This window comes from Cricetulus griseus, chromosome 3 (genome assembly GCF_003668045.3).
Source record: "Cricetulus griseus strain 17A/GY chromosome 3, alternate assembly CriGri-PICRH-1.0, whole genome shotgun sequence".
Classification (NCBI taxonomy): Eukaryota; Metazoa; Chordata; class Mammalia; order Rodentia; family Cricetidae; genus Cricetulus; species Cricetulus griseus.
The window spans coordinates 278,621,711-278,630,899 of NC_048596.1; the positions used below are offsets into that span (position 1 = coordinate 278,621,711).

The 9,189-nt window shown below is 42.2% G+C and overlaps 1 protein-coding gene across 4 annotated transcripts in view; it reads right to left on the minus strand.

Annotated features, from left to right (window-relative positions):
- Positions 1-4,205, minus strand: part of Agtpbp1 (ATP/GTP binding protein 1) — a 108,326-nt gene extending 104,121 nt beyond the window's left edge. For 3 of the 4 annotated variants that reach the window (XM_035443018.1, XM_035443017.1, XM_035443019.1), the window contains exons 1-3: positions 4,076-4,205; positions 2,717-2,780; positions 1,765-1,911 (exon numbers count right to left, since the gene is read on the minus strand). In XM_035443018.1, the coding sequence (XP_035298909.1) occupies positions 1,765-1,911; positions 2,717-2,780; positions 4,076-4,126 (262 nt within the window). In that variant the 5' untranslated portion in view covers positions 4,127-4,205. The remainder of the gene's footprint in view (positions 1-1,764; positions 1,912-2,716; positions 2,781-4,075) is intronic. The other variant, XM_027409701.2, reaches the window with a different exon arrangement.
- Positions 4,206-9,189: the final 4,984 nt, after the last annotated feature.

A 9,189-nucleotide genomic window follows, 5' to 3' on the forward strand; every position in this document is an offset into this window, starting at 1 on the left:
CTCTCCCCTGTGAGCAGTGCCCTCTCCCCACGGAGCAACACACCAGTGCGCTTGCGTGCACACACACACACACACACACACACACACACACACACACACACGAACACACATGAGGAAACAGAAGAGCTATTGTGATAACTCAGTACATGATATGACATGTAACCACCAAGTCAAGGCAGTTAACATTTCCATCTCCTCAAATATTTTATTTTTAATTTCTGATTAAAATAATAATTATACATATTTAGAGAATATGGAGTGATATCTTAGTACACATATATTTAATATATGCAGTTCAGGGTAATGGATATTTCTACCTGTTAGCATTACTGTATCTATAGAGAACTGAAGTTCTTGATTTTTATTCTCACAAAGAGATCACGACAATAAAAAAAAAAAAAAGAGTAACAAGATCTGAAGAACATTAAAAAATAGAACAAGCAGAAGTAAGTCAAATTTTAAGGCAGAAATAATTAAATATTCCTAATGGAAAGTAACTTTTATTTCACAAGAAAAAACAGAAAACCACTCAAGAAATTATTGTGCAACCTAAATGAATGACATAAGAACAGGAAAGTTGTACTAATGGGAAAAGCACAAACTTAAGATGCAGAATAAAATAAAGATGATCTATGAATTAAAATGGAAGAAACAGACACATTGATATCTCAATTTAATTTCATGAAAAGTACAAGATAACTTGGTTGTAATTCGCAGAGGAAGAATGTACTATCTTATTTACCAATACGTAAAACTTTATTTCCTCTTCTATAAAAGTATCAAAAAAGGAATTTATGAATCTCAAGTACAGACGTTAAAGAAGAGTAATGGCCAAGACAGACAGGTACTACACTTAGTCTTAAGGCCACCACACCATTCTTTAAAACATCATCTGCTATTGACACAAGCTAAACACCTGCACACTGCAGTAAGACAGACATGCCTACACATACGCACAGGATCTTCACATCAAAACTCCCAAGTTCAGACAACACATGGACACCTACCTCTACACTGAGTTTAGGCTCCACTCCAAGACTATGACATGTTCTGTTCCCATAAATAAGCAGCCTCTCCTTGTCCTGGGCCTGCCCCTCCTTATTCACTGCACTGTCCGTATGTCACACGTCTCTCCACAGTTCTGACCCTCATCATTTTTCCTGTCTGCTTTGGTCTTGGTAAATAGGAAATTTCCAGAGCACTGAACTGCACACAGTACAAATATGACTATCAGAGCAAACGCTGTCACGGAACACACTCACCCACAAACACTTCCACACTCTGCACCAAAGCTCTCCTTCTAACTTCACCAGAACACACATCATGTTCATTTTCTATGTGTATATGTGAGTGTACACACACATACATGTGCACACACACACATGCGGGTACAAACAAGCACTAACACACTGTGACACTGGCATTCTTCCTCTTTTATACCACATTCAAAACAACTCTTTATGAATCTTGTGACCCTCAGTTCTTGCTGGCTAACTGCAAAAACACTCCACTGTTAAACCCAAGAAAAAGTAGTGCTTTACATTTCAAAAATGTAAGCAGCTTAAGATTAAAGATTCTCCAGGGCAGCACTCAAGAGGCAGAGGAAGGTGGATTTCTGTAAGTTCAAGGCTAGCCTGGTCTACAAAGCAAGTACTAGGACAGCCAGATTACACAGAGAAACCCCATATCAAAAAATAAATAAATAAATATTAAAAGTTACAAAGGTGGTTCTGGATTTAATAACCATAAAAATGGAACTCTTACCTTTTGGTCCAATCTTCGCAAGAATGGAATGAGTCTGCACCATTAATTCCTCATGTGGGGGGGATTCCTTGCTGGCATTCATAAGCAGTTGTAACAATATTTGTGGACCACCTTTGGCAACTAAGAAACTTGCTCTTCGACCTCCACCTAAAATGCAAATATATATATAAATACACACACACACACACACACACACCCATATATATATATATATATATATCAGCACATCCTCCCACAGTGGGCATCATAATTAGTTAGCATTCAAAAAAAGTTTCAATCCAATCATTAATTTCTAAAACTAAATACTATCAAAATCATATTTTGTGTTTTGGTTACAGGATCCCATTATAGCCCAAATCCGCCTTAAAATTTGTGTTCTCTCTGCACCAGGCTTGCAAATGCTGGAAAGACAGGCATGTGCCACCATACTCAGCTCCTATTTTGTTCTGTTCCAGTTTTTTATCTAAAATGCAGCATACAAAAAAATAACACAAATGATACCAACACTCTAGGCTCAAGGTGCTATATAAGTGCTATATAAGTAGGCAAGGATAATTTGAGAAGTGTCTGAGGACACTGAAAAGAAAGCACTGCCCTGGAGAGATGGCTCAGTGGGTAAGAGCCTGCTGTGCAGTCGTAAGGCAATCCCAGCTACCCGAATAATAAGCTGTGGACAGGACAGGAAGGTCAATGGGACATGCTGGCTAACCATCAGGCTGAAAACCTTAAGTTCTGGATTCAGACCCTGCTCAAGGGAATAAGGTAGAGAGTAGCAAAGTCCAACATTCCAAGCCTTCCTTCCGGCATACACATATTCCCCACGCCCTGACACAGGGAGCAACAAGCTCATGATGTTTCATTTCTAAAATTTTAATGTCAAGAAACATTAAATAAAGTACATAGGACACAAAGCTGGTCACTATTTACAAGCACAAAGTAAATCAAAACTCACCAGAAGATACCAACTCCACAAGAATGCTTAGGATATTAAGTATAGTTTGAAGATCTTTCGTGTTCTGAAACAAACAGTTGATTTGCTTTATTAAAACACTATTTTCTTTATTTCAAATGTTTTAACCTGCTGGTAACTACCTATGTCTAACAAATGACCTTTCTAATTTCTTTAGGCACAATTGTATTGACTTCTATACTTTTATTAAAACTTCACTATCTTCATCATTTTTCTGACAGTTACTTATTTCTGTATGTAGAGGTAGGCATGGAGTTCCTGGGACAACTTGCACACATGGATTCTCTCCTCTCCCATGTGGATCCTGGGACTTGACCTGAGGTAACCAGCTCCAGCAGCAAGAGCTTTAACCTGCTGGGCACCACACTGAGCAGCTCACAAGCACCCAGACCTCCAGCTGCAAGGGACCCAGCACCTCCAACCTCCATGGTACCCACTCTCACACGCCCATACACACAGATACGCACATATAATTAAAATAATACCCCTGGTAGTGGATTAGTATTGTTCCCTGGTGCAAGAAGGGACTTTGAGAGCCCATCCCACGTGAAGGGTTACACTCTTGGCCTGGACACATGGGGAACGGCCCAGGCCCGGCCCAGGATGATGCAGTGGACTTTGTGGAGCCCCCATTGAGGGCCCTACCCTGCTTGGGGAGTGGAGAGGGGATGGAGTGGGGAGCATGTGGGGGCTAGGAGGAGGTTGGAGGGGAGGGGAGGGAGAGGGAGAAGGGATTGACATGTGAAACAATCTTGTTCCTAATTTGAACTAATAAAAAAAAATTTTATGGCAATGTGCCCATATATATGCACAAATATTTGTCAACTTTTTAAAATAATAATAATAATAATAATAATAATAATAATAATAATAATAATAATAATAAGTTCTTTACTAAAAAAAAAAAAAAGACAAAAATTCAAGGCCAGCCAGATGGCTCTGCAGGGAGAGGCGCTTGCTGCACCAGCCTGGGAGCCCTGACCCTCAGAGCCCACATAAAGGCGGGGGGAGGACCAATGCCACCACACTGTCCTTTGGCGCCCACATGTGCCATGGCAGGTGTGCCTTACTACACATACACAATAATAACAAATTGTTTAAAATATCTAACATGAAATTTTAGTTATTTTAACCATTGGGAAATATATGTTTACATAACACATAATAGTGCTCTCACATGTGTATGCTCATTTCAATATCCCTCCAGCTCTGTGTGTGCGTGTGTGCGTGCCTGTGTGTGCCTGTGTGAGTGTGTGTGTGCGTGAGTGTGTGCATGCATGCGTGCGTGAGTGTGTTAATAACTCCGACACTCTTCCTGTGACAGCTGGATCACTAACATACCTCTAATGTTGACAACAGAACTTCTATGCCTGTAGAACCTTTGGTTGTCATTTCCCTCCTTGTTTTTTCTGAAAGATAAAAAATAATTTCTTTAAATGTGAACCAAAAAAAACAAAAAACAAAAAAACCATAACAGTTTGTTACATACAGATGACACTGTAAACAATGTAAGCTGACTCTTGGATGTTAATCCCTCTAATGCTACTAATTCTATACTGTGGATGTGATTCCATTTTCTATTAATGAGACTTTCTCTTCTTAAATATCATGGACTATGGTAAGTCCCCATCAATCCTTCCAAAAATCTTAAAGTTAGAACTAGCAGTGAGTTGTTATGGAAGTAGAAATTATGATGGAAGGCTTTTTTTTTTTTAATCATTATGAGCAGAACTGAAAAACAGCTCATCAAAATGAGTGATAGCAGAAATCTAGGGCCACCGTCAAAATTTCCACTGCATTAATTCTAATTAAAAGTCTGAATCACAAGAGTGAACCACCTAAGGAAGGGCTACACTGTGAGAAGCTGAAGCCACCATAGCAATGACTGTCCTTACCACTGGGATGGGAACTGTGCAAATACTTGTGTTTACTCACAAGTCCCTGCATCTTCATCACAATTCTTTGATTCACAGGAGCTACTGTGCTTAACAAGAACCAAGCCCTCCCATCGCATGCATTGCACCCTCATCATTAGTCTCTGCCACGGAACAGGAGGGCTGAGAAGGGGTCTGTATCACGTCATCCAGTGAATGAATGAGGCAGACAAGGTGACTCTCAGGGCCGCTAAGCACTCTGCAGACTTCCCAGAGGAACGGGGATCATTCTTTGACACCAGCATTGCATTTGGAGGTTTGGAGCCCTTCCTACTTTTCCAGACTTGGGTATTAATGTCAGAAGTCTGTTAATGTGGGGACCATGACATTAATCTCAACATTCTGAGATCTGAAAAAAGGAAGACAAGGGATCCACCCTCAACGTGGTATATCCTCTACAATTAAGGATCAGAGACAGGAGGACTAAATTCTGTGTTTCACATGGAGATTGTCAAGGGAGCTGAGGGTTAGAGGCCTGCATGACAGGAAAACATCGACTGAAGGGGTGAGAAAGACGAACACCACACCCTTCCCTGAGGGCTTCAAGTCTCTCACATTCATCTCTCCCTCTACCGCCTTCTTTTGTGTTGATTTTTTAAAACTTAATTTAAGTTCTACTCTGAGTGTTTTCTTTAGAATTTAGTTCTGCTTCCTATCATGGCCCATGTTTGCTCAGGGGAGATGCTCTCACATGGGAATCATTAGAGGGACAAATGTATGCAAAGATCTCAGTGTAACACCGTTTGTGACAGTTATTGTATACACCAAACAGTTGTGCAACTGTCCTTAACAGTCACCTCCATCATCTCATGCCCAGTCCATATAACTGTCACAACTTGAAGAAGCCAAACCAGACATCTCCATAAATGTCATACACGTTCATAAACTGAAATTCTTTTTTTTTTTTTTTTTAGTATACATTGCTTTGGCAATCCAAACTATCTTTTACTCAGCCCAGCTGTCCCCACCAAAAATATTAGGTCTTACAAGAGTTCAAAGAGCCATCCTTGGTATAGAACACTGTCACTTTTGATACCTCCTCAGAACAGTGTGCACTGGGATGCCCATACTAATAACAGCCTCTCCTTGTCCTGGGCCTGCCCCTCCAAGCCCTTATTCACTGCACTGTCCCTGTGCTACTCCGTCTCTCACTGGCCCATGGAACCCTTTCTTCTGTAAGTTGTGTCACAGTGTTTTATCACAGCAACAGAAAGGGCTTTGACAGTGTGGCACTGAACTGCACACAGTACAAACTATGACCTATCAGAGCAAACGCTGTCACTTTTCACACACTCACCCACAAACACTGTGGCCACACTCTGCATGGAGAAAGCTCTCCTTCTAACTTCATCCAGAACACACATCACCGGGCCAGTGATTTTCTATGTGTATATGATGTAGTGTCACACACAGAGAAAATGCTTGCACACACACACATGAGCACACTTGAACCTATGCTCAAACAAGCTCAGCTCTCACACTTTACTGTCTGTAAGTTACACTGGCATTCTTCCTCTTATGTGGGTCCCCAGGTTCCAACACCTCCTTACCAGACTACATTACACCAATTACCAGAGCAGTGAATGTAAAATCTTTAACAGAACACATACCCTACTGCAATACTCTTGTAAGCCTGGGAGAATGATCTACATATTCCAAAACTGCAAAACCAAGGTTAACAACCTGGGAGAACTGTATTACCTATTTCAAGTCTAAAGTAGCCCCATCTTTAGCCAGAGCCAGCAAGAGTCTGGGACTGCAGGAATTGAACTGCTCCAATCTTCTAAACAGCATTTGGGATGTGAGCTCTCCAAAGCCTGCCACCAACAGGGAAGGTTGGACTGCACTGGTACCCATCAGCATTTTCTCAATCAGCTCACCCTCAATGCCACAGACACACCAAGTGGCAGAGCCCTTGAGGATACACACAAGGCAAGCAAACGCAGACAGCCAGACTCCTGGCAAGCTGTCCCACCTGCTCTCAGCCCAATGCAGACGCTTCCTCACAGCCTCTCAATGTTACCTGTGCTCCTCAAAAGGAACCCTGAATAAGGACATTTGAAGGGGTGCACAGGGGCGATCGGGTTAGCTAAATGAAGATGCCAACCACAACATGGCTAGACGGGTGCACAACCAAGCTAAAAGCTCCGCATTGCACCCCTCCACTTTTTATTCTGTCATGGCTTCATACATAATAAATGAGTCGTTTCGCAGCCTCCCATTGCCCCGACCCCTCTCCTTTTCCTTCGAAACCCTTCTTCCTCTCAACAAGTTCACCCTTCTGCCTCTGTGCCTTCTGTGTGTGACCCACCAAGTTTAATTAGAACTGCTTGCTTGCAAGAGCATGGGTGGAGGCTACTTCCTGCAGCATGGGCAACTTCTGAGCAGCTATGCCACTGAAGGAAGTATGCCCTCCTTCAGCCACCACTGACTGACATAGTTCCTCAGGAAGAGGTGGCGGTCTGATGGTGCCTTCCCATCTCAAAGTGTTGAGAGCCCAATCCTATGCAGGTCTGGTGAAGATACTAACAACTGTAATGAATTCAGGAGTGCGACAGCTCTGCCATGTAAAAAGGCTGTGGCTCTCTGGTGTGGATGTGCCACTGAGGCTGAGTCTAAAAGAAGCTGACTTTCCTGGCCAATAGCGGGACAGTATAAAGTTAGATGGGAAAGTCAAACTGAGAATTATGGGAAGAAGGGCGGAGTTAGAGGAGTCACCACCAGATACAGAGAGAATCAAGATGGGCTTGCCATATTGAAAAGTTACCAAGCCATGTGGCAAAGAATAGATAAGAAATATGGGTTAATTCAAATGTAAGAGTTAGCTAGGAAAAGCCTGTGTTGGTCACTTGGGAGCTGGTGCTTACATTCTTTTATGATGTTCCTCAAGGTCGCATTTGGAGCACAATATGTCTCTGCAGTCTGGCTAGCCTGGGGTTTCTGCAGTAGCTGCCAATCCTGGCAGTTAAGCGGCTCTGGTGTAGCACTAATCTCAAGTGTGAGTACACATGGCAGTGCTGTGGCTATTCTCTTTCGTTCACTGCTGGATGGCTGCCTTTCGAGCAAGAAGGTGGCCAGAAAGATGGGCAAAATGCAAAGATGAATGCACCTACTGTGTGAGGGGTACTGTGAGCACAAATGCACCTACTGTGTGAGGGGTACTGTGAGCACAAATGCAACTACTGTGTGAGGGGTACTGCGAGCACAAATGCAACCACTTCAGTTTGTGCTTTTTTTAGAATCATAATGGAACATAGCATGGCTTTCTAGGCTTTATTAATTTCAATTGCATGTAGTATACCAAGACTGAACCATCCTGCCTTATTTCTTTGAAGAGTCACTCCAACGCTAGACATGTGGCTCAGCTGATGGAGTGCTTGCCTAATTGTGACCCTAGCGTCGCTCCCTAGCCCATAAACCCAGGTGTGCTGGAACACACTGCTAATCCCAGGCTGCGCCTGTGAAGTGGGGGCAGGAGGACTTAGAGGTTCAAGGTCACCCTCGGCCAAACAGTGAGTCTAAGGCTGACTTTGAATATTTGAGGCTATGTTTAAAAACAACAAATAAAAGAGCTATTTTGTCTATAAATGCCTATAATTAATACCCCAGCCCCTCACTGTAAAATCTAGATAAATGTATCTATTTTTTCTAATAAATATCCTCAAATTTTTTAAACAAAATAACCTCACTGTTTTTAACAAAGACCTTGTAGCAACCACAAAACCAAAGAAGTATAAAGAGACCATCAGGGGAGCACTCAAGAGTTGCAGAATATAAGTGATTGGAAGAGAGAAATGAAAAAAAAAATAGAGGGAGGGCTTAAATTACAGAATGGAGGGGTAGTCGACCCAGGACGAGAGAGGGCAGGATGAGGGAAAGTAACAGTAATGCTGTCTGAAAAAGCCATAGGGAATTGTATTACTACACATTTTATCTAAAATTACATATAAGTCTATGTACATACACATATAGCTTAAATAACACTTTCCCATCTGGGCTGACATAAACTATCTAACAAAAAATCCCCATACCAGGCATGAGAAGCCCCCTTTTAGGTTGTTAGTCAAGGGAGTTCAAGAGCCTCCCTGATGGGAAACGTCCTTCTGTGTATATGTTTATTTTATTGGTTGTTGAATAAAGTACTGTTGGCCAATGAAGAAGCAGGTTAGGCAGGACTAGGAGTCAAGGAGGATTCTGAGAAATGTAGTAAAAGGAAGTCTTGTGATACAGGCAGGAAGTGACATAGCGAGCAGACTCATATATAAGCAAGGGCAAGAAGGAAGTCATTCCTTTTTCTCTCTTCCTCCTGCTCTCTGCTCTACAGTTGCCATGTGACCCCAGAAGAGGATGCCAGTAGAAGGCGTCCTCCATAAGATAAGTCTTATGATTATGGATGATACTTAAGACTGAGCTACCAGATGAAAAATCCTAGGGATTGGCCAAGCAGCATTTGTACCTAATATAAGTCTCAGTGTGTTACTTAGGACCATAACGTGGTGACGGGCGGAACTTGGGAGGCCT